The sequence below is a fragment of the Mesitornis unicolor genome, unplaced genomic scaffold (genome assembly GCF_000695765.1).
Source record: "Mesitornis unicolor isolate BGI_N332 unplaced genomic scaffold, ASM69576v1 scaffold2842, whole genome shotgun sequence".
Lineage (NCBI taxonomy): Eukaryota > Metazoa > Chordata > Aves > Mesitornithiformes > Mesitornithidae > Mesitornis > Mesitornis unicolor.
The window spans coordinates 68,014-89,292 of record NW_010168307.1 but is presented as its reverse complement, the minus strand read 5'-3'; the positions used below and the strand labels follow the sequence as shown (position 1 = coordinate 89,292).

At 50.3% G+C, this 21,279-nt stretch overlaps 1 protein-coding gene across 1 annotated transcript in view; it reads left to right on the top strand.

The window, feature by feature from the left end:
• The window catches only part of ASTN2 (astrotactin 2), a gene marked incomplete at its 5' end in the record, with an annotated part of 104,200 nt that overhangs the window by 27,378 nt on the left and 55,543 nt on the right, over window positions 1-21,279 (top strand). Inside the window, 3 exon segments of the mRNA XM_010178951.1 lie at window positions 10,321-10,434; window positions 10,558-10,639; window positions 11,092-11,229. Coding sequence (XP_010177253.1) covers window positions 10,321-10,434; window positions 10,558-10,639; window positions 11,092-11,229 — 334 coding nt within the window.

The following is a 21,279-nucleotide window of genomic DNA, read 5'->3' as shown; positions in this document are numbered from 1 at the left end:
GGAATGTTGGTTTCTGGTTTTGCCAGGGGTTTTGAAGAAGGATGGCTCACAGAGGAGAAGGCTTTCTTTTAGCCTCCCACTGCCGTGGACTGTGTTGTTAATCCACAGCATCTTGAGTAGAAGAAATCTTTCAGAGTCATGCACACACCATGGGCTGGTGGGGGTGACCCTGTTCTCATCCCTCCCTGCTCAGCTGAGGTGCAAATACTGAACTTGGTCTCATAAATCCATTTTTCTGGTCAAGACAATATTCTCTTCTTCGTACTCCTGTTCCTCAAGGCTTGTCTGCGCTGAGGCACTGGCAGGCATTGCTGCAGCAGAATGATTACTGCACTGGATGAATTCCCCATGTAGACGAGCCCTGGGCATCACCTACACTCCCAAGGAGGGCTGGGAGGTGGCAGCAGCAACACTGACAGATGGAGATAGTGCAAGAGGAGGCTCTTCTCATCCAGATGTCACCAAGCAGAAGGATTGTTTCAGGCATCAGCGAAACACAGCCACCTCAGTGGGAGAGGGAAGATGCTTTCAGCTGTCCCCTGGTTCAGAGAAGGAAAGAAAAATCTCTCCCCTCCAGCAGAAACCACAGGGAAACCGTATGGAGCCAGACTGTGACTTACCCATTGGAAGAGCCCCATAGCTCTGCTCCCCAGCCCCATGCTGTCCTTGGCACCGAGCAGGGCTGGTTTAATCCTCCTCACATGGCCTCTGCTGCGAGGAGCGGCTGTTCTGCCATGCCGGCCCAGCTGCTGCTCCCCCTGTGTCCCCAGCTCACCGCAGCAGCTTGTCGCTCTCGCTGGATGCCCCACGCTTGAGCAGGATGTGTCAGATCTCGTTTGCAGGGAAAGGAGCGATGCTCGTTAGCCTGGGATGTGCTCTGCTCTGGCACCACACTGGATCCTAACCTTGCCAGCTGCTCTACAGCTCCCATCCCTGCTTCTCAGCCTCCCTGCTTACCCGTGATGGGAGGTGAGGGCAGAGCAGCCTTGATTTGAACTTTCAGGTTCCTCACCCCAAAATCCGTCAATCAGCTTCTTCCCCCTCTCTCCAGCCTGGGAGTTTGCGTGTGGATAAAGCAAAATCTTTCTCCTGTCTATGCTAGTTGGATCCACAGGGGTAAAGCAGGACTGGCTGGCAGGGCTGCTGATTTTCACAGCCTAAATCTAAGACCCCCTTAAAAAGTCCAATCTTTACAATAACTGAGCAACCACTGACTGAAAATTAGGCCTTTAGAAGTACCTATTTGACACCCTGCCCTAGGACGTAGCCCCAAGCACCACTTACATTCATCAGCACGACCAGCCTTTAGCTGATGAGAAGTTTCCACACCAGGCTGGGAGCAGACTGTAACTCCATGATGCACTGCGTGTATTTTTAGATTTATTTTTATTAACGTCATTCTATTTTTAAGGCTGATTTATTTTTATCACCATGACAGAGGCAGGTCTGTGGTTTTACGATGGGACATAAATCCTGCTTAGACTTCAACCTTTTTAGGTCAGGGATTTTATCATCTCTGTGAGCATCCCAAGTGATGGGTGCTAGGGGTTTCCCCTGCCCTCTGTCCTTTTAGTCCATGAGGAGGATGGCCTAAGGTTTGTCCTATCTGGACAATGAAAGCCTTGAAGGTTTCCCCTGTGAAGAGCAGCAGAGCCAGTTTTGAGGTCATCCAGCACATTTATAGCTCACCTGACTTCAGCCTTGCCCTTGGAGCTGCTCTCTGTGGCAGCGTGGGTACATCCTTGTCCCAAAGCTTCCTTGCTCCAGGGTGCAGGCAGACTTCTGGGCAAGACTCGCCCTCAGTGGCAGTACCACCAGCTCCTGGCACACATACAGACGGAGGCCCCCAGGTTGTGTATGCTCTGTCTGGTGTGACTTGAGCTCTTACCCCTTCCCAGCACTGAAGACAGCTTTTGCGTTCGAGTTTTCTGTAAGATTTGTCCATACAACACGCTGACTCATGATTCCAGCCACCAAGTACTACTTCAGTGTGAATAATCATCCGCACTGAAAACGGAGGCTCTGAAACACTAGGAAATGCCAAAATATATTTTTGCTTGCCTGACCTTAATTTGCCTTCCCTCATGCCTTTGCCGTGTGACTCACTCTTTAATTAAATGATTGCTGCCCCCCTGACAAATTTGAAACCCGCATTGCAAAGCACCAGCTCATCAGAGTCTTTCAGAGGGAGCACCAACATCTGCACATGAGCAAAATATAATCTTTCTCCTTCCCCCTGCCTTGGAAACGGCCAAGCCAGTTGGTCTGACATGACAGCAAATACATAAATAAATGGATGCTGCTGAGAGTCTTCTCCCTGCAGACGTGACACGGTGGCCATGTCCAGCTGCCATGTGGGATGGGACAGGTACCTCTCTGGGACAGGATGTGGTCCTCATCTTAAGAGGTTCAGCCAAAATGCTCCATCCCCCTGGCAGGTGTTGACTGTGTTGCTTGAAGCAAGAACGAGGAAGGTTTCTCATCTTCTGGGACTTGCATCAACTCTCCTTGCTCTCCATATTTTGGACAGATGTGGAGTGTGCTGCCAGCGCTGCAGCTCCTGCCACATGCTGGGATACCTCTTTGTGAAATCCAGGAGGATTCATCCTTTTTCACTGGCCTCCTTTACCAGCACCGGTAATGTTTATGAGAGCCTCCGTTTTCGCTGGCATATGCAAATCCTGATTTGTGAGCACAATTACCTGCTTTGTATGCACAAAACTGATTCACTTGCACATTCTGTGGGCATCGCTTAAGAGACCTGCTGGAGAATCGGTCCCTCAGGGCCAGGTGGTGAAAAAAAACAGCCTCTGATTTTGTGCTGTCAGGCTTGCTGGAGCAGTGGCATAAGTGAGATGGATAGCTACCTTGATTAGCAGGTGCAAATGCGTTAATTTTTCCCCCCGTCTATAAATCAGACACTTCTCCATTGAAATTCTCTCCTTTACATCTGCAATTGGTGGCACCCCCAAAGCAATAGGCACAGGTTTGTAAGATGAGATGCGGTAGTGAAGGGTCTTTTCTGGAGATTGGCAGGAGGAGAAAGAAAAAAAAGGTTTCCATCATCTTCCAAATTTTGTCACCAGAGCCGCAGATGGTGTTCCTGTCCAGGTAGGACAGGGGTCTTGTGGGCAGGAGACAGATGAAAGTCATTTTTAAACAGAGCCATTTTTTAAAGGCAACCTGTTAAGGGGATTTGGAGGTTGCAGAGTCGAGCATGTAAATTGGGAGATGGCCAACCTTGGTGAGGGTGTATTTGTGTTTATGAATACAGCCATTTTCTCCGATAGTTCAATCTAATACCACACAGCTTTTGTGCGCATCAAGTAATATTTGTTTGTTCTTGTGCACTTGTGCTATTTTCGCTGTTGGAGGATCCTAGTGTCTTTATTGACTTAGACTTTTATAAGATGAGGTTCTGTCTCTCTAAGGTATGTAGTTTAATAACTTGGTCAAAAACCATGTAATATATGATTTCTTTTCATGTGGCGGCACAGCTTGCCTCGTCCACCAAGCAGGGCAGGAGGCAGTTAACTCCCAAGCTAATTTAGCTCGGGGCTGAAGTGTTATACATAAACAGCAATCAAAATGCATGCCTGCGAGGGGGCTGAGTTAAGGTTATCTGTGCTGTCTTTACACTCTCATTTTCTGCCATTAGAGTGTTTAATCCTGCAGCTGCTAATGTTCTTGTAATGGTATTTCTGTGCTTGTCTAAAGACCACGGAGAGGAGGGAAGAGGAATGAGTTTTGTGGTGTGGAGCCGCTCCTGGGCTCATGTCCCTGGCTTGACTGGTCCCACCAGCACTGCAGGAGGTGGCTTCTCATCCCGCCATGGTCAGCTCTGGGGCAGTGCTTGCTCTAGAAGGTGACAGCCATGGCTCTGCAGACCACCCTTGGTCTGCCCTTGGGACCTCTTGCTGCTTACTTGCATCAGCCACACACATATGTGCCCAGGGAGAGCTTCCTCGGCGGCTGAGCAGATGATAATGAGAATAAAATCCATGGAGAGCGTAAAACCAAACACAATCCTTGGAAGTTAAGCTTGTGCTCAAGTGCTGTGATGGATCTGGGTGAAGAGAGAGACTTGGAGTGGGGGGAGAGGAGGGATAACTGTCAAATTAACTGCAGGTCTTCCCTCCGTGCTCTGTGCCAGGTCAGCCAGGCAGCAACCACCTTCCCTGAGAACTAAACTGCGAAGCTGAACTATTAATACCCTTATTCATCCTAGGCAGTGTTTAATTTTCTCCAGATCTCTTTCTCAGCAGAAGCCCTCGCTCTGCCATTCCACAGCAAACTCTTTAAGGAAGGGTTTTGTTGTGCGGTTTTTTAACTTTCCTCTCATCTGTACCTGTATCGATGGGAAACCCTGGTGCTAGTGCTTGTGCTAACGTGTGTCTTGCCACATTCCTGGTGAGCTCCCCCTGGTCACCGCACCTCTGAGACCTTTTCCTCCCTGTAGTGCTGCACTATGAGATGCTGCACTCGCACCTCCAGCACCATGAGGCCAGCACAGGGTGTGCTGCTAGCAGACCCTTTGGTGGTTTATTATTTTTATCTAGGCCAGGCTGCAGGCAGAGAAACTCCCATCTGTGGGAGAACTTGGTGGCTGAGATCTCTTGTGCAGTTCCCAGGGTTTGCATCTACCTGGTAGAAGGCTGGCAGCACAGAGGGGTTGCTGTGGGGGTCTGTGGCACCTCCCTGTGGGTTATCCCAGCTCTTGGGTGGGCTGCAGGGGTGCAGCCAGTTCTGCCTGCACAAGGGTTGCTGTAGGCAGGGAGGGAGATGGGCCAAGGCAGCATCACACATAGATTGGAGACAGCGTTGGGGACCATCAGGCCATGCCATGCCCCGGAGGGAGCCCTGCAGCCTCCACTTGCACCAAAGGCCCAGTGTGCTCTGCAGAAGTGAGGGAGGAGCAGCTTCTGAGAGATGCCCGTGGGGCCAAAGCATGTGCTTCAGGGGGTAGAAGGGTTGTGGGGTTTGATTTGCTGTTGTCAAACTTTCTGCGGATGCTGGGTGGAGAGGTTGTTTCTCCTCCAGGAGCTCAGAAACCTTTCACAAAGGATAAATCAATGCAGAGCTTTCTCTGGATAGAGGTGATATGCTGAGGCCTTGACAGCTTTGTTATGAAAGGTTGGTGGCTACGGAAGGGATGCGTGACTTGCATTGATCTGTTGGTGGCTTGTGTCACACAGCTGAGGCTCAGGGCACTGCTGGTGGTCCTGAGCATTGCCACCACATTGGAAGGGACATGTTGGGGACAGCAGAGCTGGGGGCAGCACAGGGTGTCCCTCATGGTGGCAGGAGGCAGCCCATGAGCCCAGCATGGGAGCACTCAGGTCCCCTCTGCCCCAGCAGGTGCTCCAGGGCAGCAGCCCCTGCCATGGGTAGTGGTGACAAGAGGACATGATCCTCACCAAGCACCGAGCTGGTGGCTGGGAAAGCAGCACCTGGGCAAGAGTTGCAGACAACTTTGCTCCTGGTGAGGGGATTCAGGCCAGGCAGATTGAGCTGCTGATGGGGGCAAAGGCTTTGCATCTCAGCAGCGGGGAGGGAGGGGGGACTCTCCAGTCCTCCCGCCTTGGAGCAGGCTGGTAACCGTGGAGATGGCTCTGTGCTAGCCCAGAAGAGAGAGGCTTTGTGCTGTGGCCCCACAGCAAACACTGGTGCAGTCAGGGCTGGTGGGGCGGGCAGCCACCGCACTCAACAGCTGCCTCTGTTCACTGAAAAATGCTCGGTCTCGGCTTGCAGCCCGGCACCCACCTCCCTCTACAGAGCCTTTCTTCTCCTGTGCCACAGTGGGTGGAAGGAGAAACAAGAGGAGGTGTTGGAAGGACATCTGTGTGGGGGGATGACCTGGCTGGGCTGCAAAGCTGAGGGTGGCTGGGGAAGCAGTGCTGCAGCTTGCTGGCACCAAGGGTGCTTTCCTAGAGCAGCCACATGCCCTGATGTGTGTCCCCAGAGAGGAGGATCTGCCCTTGACTGCTGACGTGAAAAGCTGGGTTGTGCATCACTCAGGGTGAGAGAGACAGCCCTGAAGCAGGCATGAGCGTGCACGTGCAATGCGCACACAGGTCGAAAGACATGTGTTTGTAGCCATACAGCCTCTGGGAACAAGCTGCCACTACAGCTGGGGTTGGGACTTGTCCCCAGAACTGTGCTTTCGCAGCAGGGGCAAACACTGTTGTGGAGATGCTGCTATGGAGAAGGTAACAGTGGACACCAGCAGTGCCAGGAGAGGGTGGGTGAGCCACACGTTTGCTCCACCACTGCCAAAGCCCCTCCAGCTCCTTAAATAAAAATGCCGATGACAGCAAAGAGCAGCTTCCCTGGGAGCACAGGGATTCTGGGAGCCTCCACTTTGTGCTGCGCAGCGGGTGGCTGGATTAGGGGGATCTTGTAGCATTATCACCGTGGATCGCGTCTCTCCCTAACGAGGCTAACGGGATTACCCTGGCACACTGGCGGTTCATCCTGCAGCCCTGCTTTGCTGGGCAGCCAGGGAGGATGCGATCACAGCACAAAACCCTGTTTCCCCTTTCAGGAGGCACCACAGCACAGTGTGGTGGGGAAAATGGAAGAATAGTTCTGTAACTTGCAGCTTAGATATGAAAAAAAGAGAGCTCAAGCCTCCAGCTGTGCTGGTCGAGATGCAGCAGGGGCTGTGGGCTGTTTTCCTCCATGTACTTGGCTTCACACCATGCCTGTGCCACTGGAGGTGATGAGCTCATATGTGGCTTGTGTTAGATTCGTTTCCTTCAGGCATGAATGACCCTCAGCATGGGCCAATCCTGAGCCAAAAGCCATGGATGCTAATGATGCTAATGATGGCTGCAGACTGCTCCAGGCCTGCCCTTCTGCAACTCCAGCACTAAACCTGGTGTGAAGCATGGGCAATGTGAGGAGCCCCGTGCTCAGAAGCAGGCAGAGGAAGCTCATGTCTGGATGTGAAAACCAGGCCAATGTGTCCTTAGTTTGCCTCGTTCCACCAGGTGAGGCTCCAGTTCCTTCTCACTTTCCCAGCTGAGGGAAGAAGTGATGCCTGCAATGTTGTGAGGCCAAAGGGAGCTCATTCTGCACAGCTACTTCTCCAGATGTCGTGTCTGGGCTCCCTGCTCCCACCCATGCAGTTTCCCATTGCCTTGCCATGCATGGCTCTGCGTGGCCCTTTGGGCTGAGCTGCTGGTGGTCTCTTTCCCCAGCCTCCATGGGGATGCTCTCCCTGAGCAGAAACTGGCACAGAGACTCTGTGTCACCTGTAATTAGTCATGGCAGCACCGTCTTTGATGAGATGTTGTGAAAGTGGGGAGAGGGGAGCAGCAGAGGATGGAAAGCACAGCTGTGGGTGCTGCTGCATTCCCATGGCCTCAGCTCTCCCCTCTCCCTTCCATGCAGCTACATGTAACACAGGAATATTCTGTTTTAACATGTTAATATGTTATAAACATGTTTTCTGAGCCTCTCCCTAGAACTATGTTGTGGTATTTACTGATTTCTGCAACAGCAGAGGTGTTTCTCCCCTGTCCCAGTGTTCTGTTTGGTAATAGACTGGAAATATAACATGAGACCTCCAGAGCTGAGCACTGGGACCTGTTCTCACTATAACTGAGCAAGCAGCAATCCTTCCTTTTGCTGTAACAGCTCAAAATTTGCTGCGGATTATCCAACTCGATCTGTGGGTTATGAATCTGAAGGAAGAGGAAGGACCGTGCACAGTTGTGTTTTTATTGTGGGCACAGTGCAGGTTCACGGTTGCGGAAATAAGATGCTTGTCACGGCGGTTTGTAGATCCTGATTCATTTGTCCTCCCGCAGCCGAATGCTGTGCAGAGGCATGTGCAGGACCTGTGGAAATTGCATCCGGCTTCAGGTGTGGTTATTTGTCAAACTTGGTTACTTTGGTTGACTTTGGCTTTAAGCTCAGGTTGAATCCTAACTTAGCCTGAGCAATGCTGAGCAGATAACTTCACTCATCTCAGAAGCACATGAGATTTAGTAGCTCTGAACAAGGGCATTGGTTTGGCTTTTGATGGTTTGGTTTATTTTAGCAGCATGTTGAAATCTGCTCTTTAGAACCTAAAGAAGTATTAAAGGTATGGAAAACCCCATTCCCGCCACTCTGGAGACTTTGTTAATTGTCCCTTGGGCTGTGATTAGCACTGTTCCCCTGGCTGGGGCTTGGAGCCTTCCTGTCCGATTTCTAAAACTCTGCCAAAAGTGTGCAGATTTCCCTGGGGAAAGTGGTCCTGCTGAGGCGCAGGTATCTGCAGCCTCAGTGCCCTGGGTGGCTGTCCCTGGTGTCCTACCTCTCTGCCACCCTGCATCTCCTCCCTAGCCAGTGCCACCATTTGGCCTCTCACTTACTGAAATAAACCTCCCTATAAACCTCCTGATAAAGCCTTGAGCACTGGCTGTAGCTGTTGAAACTCCAGGATTGGAGTCGATAAAATCAATATTTCTGCAGGTTGATAGAGTTTCTCCTCCCGATGCCAAACTGACAGAGCAGTAAACAAACCGGCAGACAAAATAAACCCTGCTGTGCCACGGGAAAGGGGTTCACCACCAGCCATGGATAGGGATGGAGGTGTTCGGGCTGTTCGATGCCAAGCTCTGTAGGTGGTTTTTCCCTCCTTGCTCTAATTTCTGTGTCAGGAGCTGAGCACGAGCCGGTGCCCCAAGACTCCCAGCTCTGCTTCGCAAGCACTTTGAGATGTCTCTCATTTGCAGAGCACATATTTGTTATGTAATAAGCGCCAGGAATTAATGATCCGCAGCACGGCTGGGGAAACTTGCGTACTAAGCACCCAAGGAAAAAATAACTTTTCTTTTTTTAAAATCACTGATAGAGCCATTAGGATCTGCGTTTTCTTGCAACGAGACCTCCCCAGCCCCCGGGCACAGCTGAGCCGGAGCAGGGGCTAGCGCCGCCATCTCCTTCCCAACTCTTTACCTTTGGAGAAGCGATGTTCCTGCCGCTCCCGTTATGAATCATGAGGTTAGCAGCTTTTGACAGATCATAAATCAGTGCTTCGAAGTCGCTAGGACAAATCCCAGGACATTTAATCTTTAATATTAGACGTGTTTAAGGCAGTGAATATTTCATGAAGGTGCTGTTGCATTTTAGCACATCATTAGCTGTCTCTTTCCCCACCCCCCCCTCTTTTCTCTTTTTTGCCGCCTCCCCTTTTCCAGGCGGCTCTTCCTCAAAAATCTCAGCAGCTGAACCCCCATCTCGCTCCCTCCTGACAATAAAGCTCTTTACTGTAATCTCTGCGAGGCATTTTAAGAACTTGCCTCAGATCCTGATGAGCATGCAGGTACCTGCCAGTCTGCATTACCGCTGTGATGGGGGTACCCCTGCCCCCCACATCCTCCCCACATCCCACCTCTGCCAGTGTTTACAGCTTAGTCTGCCCCAACATCGGGCACAATGGGTGAGGTGGAGGGGAGGAACTATCTGCAGGAGCTTGAAACACAAACTCCACCTGCAAATCCAATTAATCTTTTGATTTTGCTGTTTCTTGCCCCGGGTTATGTATTTCTACCGAACATGGAATCAGTTTGGGCTAAGCACGATCAGATTTCTGGTGCAGAAAATGTCTTTTCTGGTTGTCAAAAGGGTGTAACAGGGTGAGCCAGCAGCCAGAGAATGAAGGGGAGTGGGGAGGGGAGTGGGGCCAAGAGCCCCTTAGCCATGGGACAGGGGCACAGCCTGCAATGGATGGAGATCAGGGGCTGCTGGATCCTTCTGTGGTAGTTTGGGCTGCAGAAGACTCTCTTGTCCCATTGCCATGTGAGGTGGGAAGGGGACGTGGCCGGGATGGGTTTGGAGTGTCCCCCGACCCGGGAAGTTCATGGAGTTGGACACTGGCTCTCCTCAAATGGGGTCACAGTCCCTGCTGAGGAGTGAACTGCTGGTCTCAGCGCAGCCCCTCTGTCAGATCTATGCAGTCACATCTCTGTGGCGAATGTGAGCTGGTCTTGGTGGTCATCAGGCAGAGTTCTGCTGAGCTGGGGGAGGTGCAGGGCTGCACAGGAACACAGGTTAAGGACAAACTTTTTGCCTCATGAAATCCCATCCCCAGCTGTTGTGAGTGCTCCAGAAGAGCTACAGGTTTCTTGCAGCTTTCTGCATCTCCTCCTCTCCTCCTCTGCATCTCCTGAAGGTTTCAGAAGAATCCAAAGTGCTCCAGACTCATGTTGGAGATCAGGAATGGCCCTGAACCAGCAGAGATGGGCAGCAGGGGAGGAGAGCCCCATGCCATGGTTGCTGCAGTGCCTCTGGGGCAAAGAGGTCTAATTTTCCCCTGTTCTCTTGTAGGAGAGTGCAGCTGCCATGAAGGCTACGCCCCAGACCCTGTCCATCGCCACTTGTGTGTGCGCAGCGACTGGGGACACAGCGAAGGGTGAGTGGGGCTGACCCCCAGGTGATGGTGTGCTCGCTCTGTTGTGGCTACCACACTGGTGAGGGGTCCGGTCTTCTCCCCACCGGCCACCACTGGCACCAAAGACCCAGGAGCGGGCTGTGCCGCTCTCCCTGCCCAGTGACGTGCCACAGCTGCTCTTTCCCTTTTTTTTACGACGCTTGAGCGAGGATACGACTTGGTTACAGGAGAGCAGGCGCCGGAGAAGATCCTCAGGTGAGTGTTCAGCTGGGATGTCTGGGAGGGGAGTGCTGGTGAGGACATCCCAGAGCGGGTGCTATTGCTTGGTCACTACCGGCTCCGTCTTGTTCTGCTGGCTGGGAGACTCCAGTGTCGTTTGCCTTTGACAAACCTGAAAGATTTGTCCATGTTCTGCAGATGGGGAAGGGTTTCACTCTTGTCCCCTTGACCAGACATATCTCAGCAAAAGCAAGGACAGCACACATGTAAAGTCCCCCAGGCTTAAAAGAAGAGCTTGACCATCCTCATGTTCTCCCTGTCACATCTCTAGCTATTCCTCTCTCATTTGGCTTTCAGAACAAGACCAAATGACTAACTTATCCCACGGTGCCACCACTGCTCTGATTTCCAGGTGCTCAGGTGCAATAGAGGGCCACCATTCACTGTGGACACTATGTTCCTATATGACACATTTGTCCTTATTCCAGATCCACCTATAGTTTGGGTCAAGGTTTGTGGCTGCCTGTCAGTAAGAGCTTCGTGGTACCCCCTGTGGAGCTTTCCATCAATCCTCTCGCCAGCTGCAAGACAGATGTTCTGGTGACGGAAGATCCAGCAGATGTCAGGTAGGAAGCAGATTTCTTGTTTGCCTCGTGCTCGACTGACTATGCTGCTCTTTAAATTGTTATTGAGGATGCAGTAATTTCTATGATGATAACTTTGATTCATTTTCTTCCAATAAGAAATGTGATGTGATAGCTCTCCAGGCTTTTTTGGTACTGATAGGTCAGGCTGAGCCTGTGTATATAGCTCTGAAGTCTGCCAATCCAGTCAGGTAAATTGCTGTGAAACTGTGACATGCAATTTTAAAATGGCTTAAATCTAATGTTAGTTTGCACAGCTTAAATTGATGCATTTACCAGTATGGAGGTGCTGTCGTCTTTCAGAAACTCATATGTATATCACATCTGCCCAGCCCTTGAGAGTCTGCTGTGGTGTTCATGAAGGACCAAGGTCAGGCTGCAGTGAAAGAGCATGTTTCTTGTCCAATTATTATACAATTAGATGGGTTTTTTCCCTTCCTTGAGCTCAGTAATTGCCTGGATATTTCTCTGGCTCCCTCTTTTTGTCTAGTTTCTATTTTAACCAGATGTAGTTGGATTTGTGACAGTCTAGTCCAGAAGTGAGACCTAAAAGGGCATTGCAGGAGGAGAATTGCACTGGTGGAAAGGGAGTCTGTTTGCTGAAGGTGGCCAAAGGTGTGTGGGGGTCCCTTGGAAAAGGAGCCAGGTGAAACTGTTGTCCTGTGTGTCCCAGCTGGAATGGGAGCAGCAGCCTCTGCCTTGGAGGAGCGTGGTAGTGATGATTGTTCTCCTCTGCCTGGTTTACAAGAGTTTAACTGTAAACTGCAAGGCTTTAATTCTTAAGGTCTTTAGTGTGTATTCCTCTCCCTCCCATTAAATTAAGGTTGAGCATGTGACTGTTGGGTGACAGGAAGACTCCATGATCCCTCCTTCCCTTCTCACTGCCTTGTCCCATGGAGTCATGACACAACTTCCTGGCCTGTAAATTTTTGTCTGTGTTGTGAACCACCTTGCTGGGCACTAGCAGGGTCCTTATGTCCCCCAGCCCCTTCTGTCTTTGCTTTTCCCACAGTGATGGGACGGTGGGTTTTCATTCTTTTGTCCCATCATCTTGACAGGGCTATGGTTGGAGCAAGTGCCTACAAAACCTGTGGTAGAGCCAGGACTGGAATTCAAGAGGTCCTCGCTTCCAAGAGTGTTTTTGTTGCTAATTAGTGCTTGTTCGCTTTCCTGCAAAAAGAGACTGATGGCACATATATATCACAATCTGGCTCTCTTAGGAGCGCTACTGTTTTTCTGCTGCTGTTTTTCATTCGAGAAGGTGAAGGGTCACCTTATTGTATGTTTTTCAAGCCAAAATGCCAGGAGAACATTGTTTCTTTCCTCACATCTTTGTTAAAAGTACCTTAGTGAGAGTAGAGGCTGGGAAGATTGCTTTTCTGTTTCTGGACACTTATCCTTGTGGAAGAGGCTTGGTCAGGATGGAGGAGCACTTGGCAGGAGGAGGGGAGTTTCTGGCATGGACACTGTTTTCTGCTCCTCTTATAAATGGATTCAGAACTGAGAATTCCAGGTATAAATATTGGAGTGACCCAGGTTGAATCAAGGAGGCGAGTTCACGGTGCTTGTATCTTACATACAGGAGACGCTGAATTATTAAAACTTTAATAAACGTAATAATAAATATTTGATGTTGAATTATGAAAGGTTTCACAGATACAGTGAAAAACGAAAAACTATTTATTATTTCTGCTTTAGAACTTAAACACTTCTCAAACGGGTATTGGGCTGCTAGCTTGGGGTCCTGAGCACCCTAAGTCGAGTGGAAACCAAGGTGATGCTGCCTGAGCAGAGCAGGATGGTGCAGAGGAGCTAATGCTGGGGCTGCTCAGGTCCACTGCAGTCGGTGAGAAGGGATGTTGCTATGTTTGGTGCTCACAGGCATCCTGTTAGCCTGTCTCTGAGAACCTCTTCTGAGGTTTTTTGATGCTTTCATGCTACAAGAAAGGTACTTTATAGGGCAGTTTATCTTACAGCCTCTTTGCTTTGTTCCTCTGGACTGAGACAAGTGTTGGCAGCTTCTCAAGGGAGCAGAAATGCAGCAGTTTTGGTGGTTCAGATGTCTGGTTGATGACCCATAATGTCAGACCCACCATTGGAGGTGAACACGTGCTTTCCCTTGTGTAGGTGTTCAAACACAGCCATCCCTCTGCACAGGCAGAGATCTCTTCCTCAGGCTGTGACACTGTGGTGACACTGCTGTCCCCCCATGCTGGCTGCTCCTGCGGGTGGTCCTGCAGTGCTTCAGCTCTAATACAATCACATCCTCATGCTGAGACGCACCTCTGGGCTGTGTGACACCAACTGCAACACAGCCACATCTCAGCACCTGGAGTGCCCTGTTTGCTGTCCTGTAATGCTGTGATGGTGGCTCTGTCATATATTTCTTGTATCTTTTTTAAAGAGCGTGCTGCATTCCTCCAGACCTTTCATTAGTCTGACACCTTTTGGCTCCGGGGTCGCTTGTCTTGAAGAGTTTAATGGAGGGAAATTGCAGAAATCCTGGTTTGGAGAAAACAGGTGACGAAGTCTTTACAGCTCCAAGGGTTAAAGGTTCAATCGTGGCTTTGCTTTTTTAAGAAGAAGCTTGAGACTGTGGAGGGGACAGGTGGGGCTCTGCCTTTCAGTAGCTCTCCAGAGAAACTCTGACTCCCTGCTGCTTCTCCGGAGGGATGCTCTTCTCCATGCTTTTCACCGCTGAGTGGTGCAGCGAGGTGTACGCAGTGCTTCGGTGGGTGGTAATGAAGGGCCCAAGCTTCCTGCTGCTGTAGCCAAGTTGTTAGAGATACTTCCTATAGACAGGAGCCAAAGGTCTATGTGCAAACATCCCACCGGGGATGGTCCCATGTGTGCTGGGGCATGAGTGGGGATAGGACTTCACATGCAGATCTTGGTGGTGAAGATTTTAGGGCTGTGTGTCATAAATTAAGCACGACGGTGCTCAGAGTTAATGAAACTTATATGTATAATTTATCAGCAACCACATTGAGCATCCCCGCCTCAACCCCAGAGTCTGATCCTCTGCAGGATGATAGCATCAGTCACACATCTGGGATTGTGGCAGCCACGCTCACGGTGACATCTTTGCTTGTGTGAGGTTGGCCAGTGGCACTGTGGGGTTCCCACCATGCTGGGAAGCCTCTGGCTTTTGTTGGAGGCTGCGTCCCAAGCTGAGCAGTTTGCTCCAGCCAGGATAAGAAATACCTCCCAGTCTCACCTTGTCTCGCTTGTTTTCAAGATCACTTTTTGTTTCCCTCTCCCCATTGCTCCCATCTTTCTCTCTTATCTGAATTTCTCCCATAACCTGGTGGTGAACACAGTAGCTTGTATCTTTTTTTTAAACAAATCAGTATTATGTGTTTAATCCTTCTACTGACCTTCCCTGGACACCTTGCAGTCTCTTTCTGGCCCTTTAGGAGGTACCACTTGTCCTGTGGGACCAGAAATGCTATAATTGCAGCAGTGTACATTGCTCTGCCCTGTTGGCAGTTCACGAGGAGGACCCGCACCTGCAGCCCCGGGTCCTCCTGCTGTCAGCACCAAGCATTCCTGTGGAGGATAATAAAAGCATCTCTGCAGGGGAATAATGAAAGCATCCCTTGGGGCACAGCTGGTTGCGGGAGGCCGAGAGCGGAGATAATCTGAGGGGCAGAGCATGGCACTGGCAAACTCCCGGTGGTCCTGGTTCAGCACTGCCACCCGCTCTGCAGAGAAGTTGATAATTTCTGGTGAGCAACTATAAATCAGAGGCGTGAGCCTCAGCAGCCGCCTGACATGACATATAGGTCTATCGTTATGGCAACCAGAGAAACAAATAAAAGCCTTGCCTTTGCTTGACAAGCCTTTGAGATGTCCTGATGGAGAGACAAGTGTTCAGCAGCAGAATGAATTCTCTTGAACTCGCTGTCGATTCATCTTCGTTTTGCTCCCAAGTGAGCCCCTTTGCTCTCTGAATTCTTTGCTAAAGCACAATCAACTGGGTTTTTTTTATTATTTATTTGTTTGTTGTTTTATTTTCCGTTCTCTTGGGGGCAGAGAGCTCTGATCCCCAGCCCTGTGCTCACACACATCTCATATCGTGTTGAGGACAGGAGCTGGGCTTTTGCTCCCTGCCTGTGGCTTTCTCTGGTTCAGCTGCACCGTGCCCTTCCAACACCACCACTGCCCCAGGCTTGCAGGGGTTTTGCAGTGATGTTTTCAGGGGTTTTGCAGAGATTTGGGCACTTTTGATTTTGCAAGTTGATGCTGAGCGCTGCAGTGTGAGGCTCCCTGGGAGCAGAGGAGGATGAAAAGTGAAGTAGATGAGAAAGACAAAGGGAATCTGGGCCAGGAGATGAGAAACAGCTTTGCCATGACCATGCTGTCACAGGAGCAGCAGAGATTATCTGCCCCATGCCTTAGCTTGATGCTTTATCTGTAGGAGTACAGGAAAATGGTGCTGCTGCAGGCAGGCATCACTGAGGCTCAGGGCTGGGCTGGTGATCAGGTGGCGGAGTATGGGCAGGAGCAGGCACAGAGCACCCTGCCAGCTCTTCTTGCCATTCAGTACACGAGATGCCATGGGAACTTGGTCTTGTTTTTCCCTTCTTTTCTGTCTCCTGCCCTCCTGGATCAGAGCAGACTGTGATTTTTGGATACTGGAGGGATGCAGGAGGATGGGGGACAGGGGAAGCCCCGTTTTCATCAGCAGGGACTTGCTTGTGGAGGCTCTGGCTCCATTGGTGCCAATAAAGCGGCTGCGAGCGGCTCTCAGCAGGTGCCTGTAATGAATGGATGGCTTCCCATGATGGAGCAAATTGATCATCGCATCACCAGGCACAACTTATTCATTTCTGCAAAGAGGGCGATTCATTACCGTGCACATCACAGAGACACCGTCATTCCCGCAGATAACGTCCCCTCTGCTCTGGCCTGGGCTTCTTATCATCCCCACACACCGTCGTCTCACAAAAAAAGTGGTGGAGAAGCATCTTGCAGTGCTTAATGCAGGGATAAAGGCAGCCTCCGGTATCATCCTCTGGAGAGAAAGGACAGATGCTTTACAGAAGCAGCCACCAGCCCCTGCCCTGCATCTGTCAACTTAGCATCATCCTAGCTGCTTACTGGGATTTTTCCTGCTCTCTGCCTCCTGCTTTGATTTATGAGAGCAGGTTAGAAGAGTCAGGTATGTCTCACTTGGCCATGGGATGAATAAATGGAGGCGTAAACTTGTAGCAGCCACCAAAGGGTGTGAGTAGCAAAATAAGAGGAATTATGGGAGTGGTGAAATGGGGAAATAAGAGCTGAGAGGAATGGGGGGGGAAAAAGCCCAAAACTTGACCTAAAATTTGCCAGGGAGTATCTAGGGTAGGTCAGAATTGAAATGCAGGTCACCCAGCACCTCTGGGAGGGTGCAGGGACCTCACTGCCTTCAGCACGTCTCTTGCTGGTCCATCACCAGGCCTGGGTGATCTGTCAGGCCCAGAAGCAGAGGGACATTTCAGCCCTCCCTCTTCATGGGCTTTTAAAGCTGTGTTTCACTCTCTCCGTGCTCCAGTCCTTTGTACGAACCCACTGCATTTTTGAGGTCTTGATGCTTGGCCATAAAGCTGCACAGAAAATGATCAGACCCCTTAGGGGCAGTGGATGTAAATTTTAACCTGGCTCGTAGGCAAATCCATCGCAGGAAGCAATGGTGGGAGCACCAGCACCAGCTACAAGTTTGGCAGCTGAGCGATTTCTTTTTCTCTCAACCATGGAGCTGAGGAGCCCGGGAGAGGAGAACAACCCAAGGAGCGAACAGATTTTGTTTATATATTTATTGAGACAATTAAAAAACTCCAACACCCGCCAAATACGCAAATGCCAGAATGATTCCCTTTAATGTATCTGGGATCTCCCATCACAGAGGGTTTTGCGTTGGGCTCTGCAGCTGCCTCTTAGGCCAGATGTGCTGCTGTGTGTCCATCTGTCCGACCGCCCAGAGCAGGATCAAATGAAGCAGGACCTGAGGTGAAGCAGGACCCAGCTGGTGCTGAGACACCAGGTACAGAGGGCTTGGAGAGGGAGGCAGGGCCATTAAAGTGCTGATGTGATGGGGGTGCGTAGCAGAACCGGAGATGCAAGATGGCAAAATCAGACCTTGAGTTTCTGCAGTGAAAGGCATTTTCCCGTCCCTGTTTGATGGTGTTATTTGATTTTATGTTCCTGCCTTTTCATCTTGTTCAACATCGGCCGGAGCGTGCTTTGTAGCTGCCCTTACGAAGTGCAGCCTCTCTGTTTGTGTAGCCTCTCTGTACTATTTTTTCTGAATTACTTCCCTCTGGCCTTCATCTGAGTTTTATTACCTTTGCCTTTGTGTGTATCTCCTGACTGTGAAGGGGACCAGTAAGTTTCAAGGTGGGAGAGACACCAAACAGTTCATCCCTCCCCCAGTGATGTGCTGGAGCAATGGGAACCTGCACTGGGGGAAGGATGCTCTGAGTCCCTACCCTCTCGCCTAGTGCTGTCCTCAGTGATTTTGTCATTAAGGCCTCAAGATGCTCCAGGGCAGGGTGGGGTGATGGCCCCAGTCTGGTCTGGATGTGCAGCTCTCCTTCAGTTGAGCTGTGTTACTGGGGTTATGATCCTGGGTGACATTGAGAAAAGGTTCGTACCTTTTATTCAGTTATTTCTTAATGCAGTTTAGCAGAAAGAGCTGGCACCATCCACCAACCAGTTCTGATGAGATTTGAGTTGTCTTAGACTTGCCCGATGTGACCATGTCTGCTTCTCCGTATCTCCTGTAACTACTGCTGGATCACTTCACCCAAAGGACAAAACTAATAAAATTCAGCTGAGCTGAAATGCTCCTGGGAGCATGCCAGGGACCTACAGCAGTCTCAGTCATCAGCGTGGGCAGGAGAAATCATCTCAGTGGAGATGATGGGAATGGAGGTGGACACAGACAAGGCAGCTTTTTCCTTCTGCTTTAATGGGACTGCAAGAAGATGCTGTCCCTTGCAGAATTTGAAAGGACTCATGGAGAAGATGTTTTATTTTTATGGGAGTTGTTTAATTCCTGAAAGGCAGGGGTAGGCATGTGTTGGTGCAGAGGAACACCATTCTTGCTGTGGAGGAGCGAGGGAAGGCAGCTCAGTGCAAACCGACAAAGCCAATGGAGAAAAAGCCCATCCAGCTTTCACCCCAGGGCAGGCAGTGACCAAGCAGGCGCCACCAGGCATGAGGGCAGCTACAGTCACGCCAGGGAACCGGGACGGCCGTGCTCTCTGAAGACAAATGGAGTTAATTATTTTCAGCTCCTGCTCCTCAGCAGCCAGGGCTGGGGTGATGTTTCCATAGGCTCCAATGGACTTGGTACAGTGCCCCACTGCCGCAGCTGCTGCCCTGAGGGATTTGCTCCACTCCAGGATGTCAGTCTGGCTCTTGGGGAGATTTATTAGAGCAAAATACCCTCTGTTCTCCTGCCAGCCAGGGAAGCCAAGGGAGCCATCAGTGCTGCACTTTCCAGCCAACTTAGAGTAACTTTATTCGTGCTGTGCTGGTCCTTCTCATTCCATGGTTTCCAGATGCAGCAGAGAGGCTCTGCAGGCTCTCCCTGGCCCCATGACCCATAAGCAATGGAGCAAAAGCACCTCAAAATGACATTAGAAGCCCTGAAAAGCTCAGTGCATGGTTAGAGAGACCACATCAGCACTGCACAGAGCAGGGGATGCTGCTCCATATCTGGCATTGCCCATTGGCTCAGAAAACCTTTCTGTGCTTTACCACATCTGGACAGCAGGACCACAGCTGGACCAGACTGTGCATGAGCTGCAAATCATGTGCCCTTTGCTTCTGCTTTGCCCAGCTTTCTCATCGTTACCCCTTTTCATCTCTTTATTTGCTGCTTGCTCAGCTTCTCCTTGGATTTAGATGTTTGTAAGTACCTGTTGGGTCTTTCTCCGGCCTCCCCAAATTTGGCTGCTCGCTACAGAGAGAAAAGCCAAAACTTTCTCAGTTTTTTTCCTACTGCTCCATGTTTCAAGCCTGGCTGTCCGGTGGGCAGTGGTGCTTTCCTGGGCGCTATGCTGGAATGTGTTAAGCAGAATATTGTTTTGAGACACTAAATCAAAGAGTGGTGCAAAGCTGGAGGGGTTTGGAAGGAAGGCTGGGGAGTGAGCATGGGGAAAAAAATAATCAAGAAAATTAGGTGAAGCCTTGCAAAAAAAAAAAATCCCATCTTGGGAATTGCCCTGCATTCACTGCCTGAAGAATTACTGTGCCATAATCAATTCAGCTCTAGACATTTCTTGCGGTGTTTTTGATATAATGAGGTGCTATTGGCTGCAACCGAGTGCCTTTTATCATAACACAGATGGGTGCAGTTAGGATCCTGCTGCCACACTGTGCCACGGGCTGTGCTGCGCTTGGGGCCAGGCTCCGAAGGCAGCACTGGGAGCGGAGGGATGGGGATGAGGGCGTTGACGGACCATGAGGTTTGTACATCATTTATCTAGTGCATGTTTCTACCCCACCAAAGAAAGCAGCTCTCCTGCTCTATCAGGTTCACATATCAGATACGTTCACAAATTGTGGCTTTCTGTGCTGGCTGATGTTGTTTCAACTTCTATGTAAGGCAAAACTGGCTCAGGCTGGGGTAATGTCCTCCAGTACTGTTCACTGCCTCGCGGTGTCTATCCCTGCCCTGCCCTGGCGCTCTCTCCCAGTAGTAGCTCACTGGGAGCCTCACTGAACCCAGCAGCACACAATTAAACACCAGCTAATACTTCCCTGCTACTGCAGAAGGCTTAAAATGACACAAATGAAGAAGCTGAGAATTAAGGCAGGATACTGTGTAAATATGCTCTGAGCTTTCGCAGTGAGAAGTCTCTTTATTCAGTTTAGTCTACATTTTTTTTTTGTTTAATCAGTGTGTATCAAACACAAGTGGGCCAGAGCCAGATGTTGGCTCTGAAATGTTGGGTGCTCTGGAGTTGGACCCAGGTTGGGTCTATGGCTGAGTAGTTCATGAAAGGTTAATGATACAGTTGTGGGTGGTTTAATAAAGGGCTCCTTGACCCATAGAGTCCAAGGGGTGAATACATTGCTTATAACCATCCACGCCAGGTGTGATATATGTGTGTAACAGGTCTCTGATGTGTGTTAGGGCTCATCTACTGAAGTAAATGCTGTGGACCAGCAACTCTGTACCACTTCCCCAGAGGGATGCCCTGAAAATCCTATGGAAAGGGATGGATTTAACCCACCATGAAGCTCTTGAACTCAGCCCTACATTTATTCCACATGTGCCCATGCTGTCAGCCTGTAACCTGCTATTAACCCTTTATGAACTCAAAGCTTGCCCTTATTTTGAAGGATGACCTCTAAGCTTGATAGCACCGAGGCTGTTTTCCCACATGACTGTGTCTGCAGAGACTGAGAGACTGGGCAATCTGGGCAGCGCTGCCTCCTGCCTGCAAGCATCCATAGCTGCTGCCAACCCAGCTCGCGGCCCGGCCGTGTCCAAGAGGTCCCTATGAGGGGCTTAGTAGGTGTTAAGTGGTGGTACCCATTTTCCTCCTTATGTTTCTATGATTCCTTTGGGGTAGCTGTGGACTTCTGCTTGCCTTTTGCCCACAGCCAGTCACCTTGGTGACATTTTACCTGTAAGTTAGTAGATTGCTTCCATTTGTGTCCAAAGGATGTTGACCATTGTCAATGCCTGCTGAGCCCAATTAGACCTGCTCCAGGTAGTTGGGAATGGGCAGCATTGCAAACTAAGTCTATTTATTATGTATGGACCATTCCAGGATATCCATCTCCTTAGTTTTTCCTTGCCTTTTCTTGTATTCCCGGTTCCTCCAGTGAGCTGTTGGTGGCTCCAGTTATCATCCTGCATCTCCCTGTGGGAAAGGAGACCTAAGGGAGGCAGGGAATGGTACTTGGCTTATTTGAGCCAAGAAGCCAGCACTAGAGATATTATGAGACCTGGCTTCTTCTCACCTTTATAGGAGCTTCTTGAGGACTTAAGGTAGGAGCAGATCATCCCTACCTGATGTGACCATAGGCAAA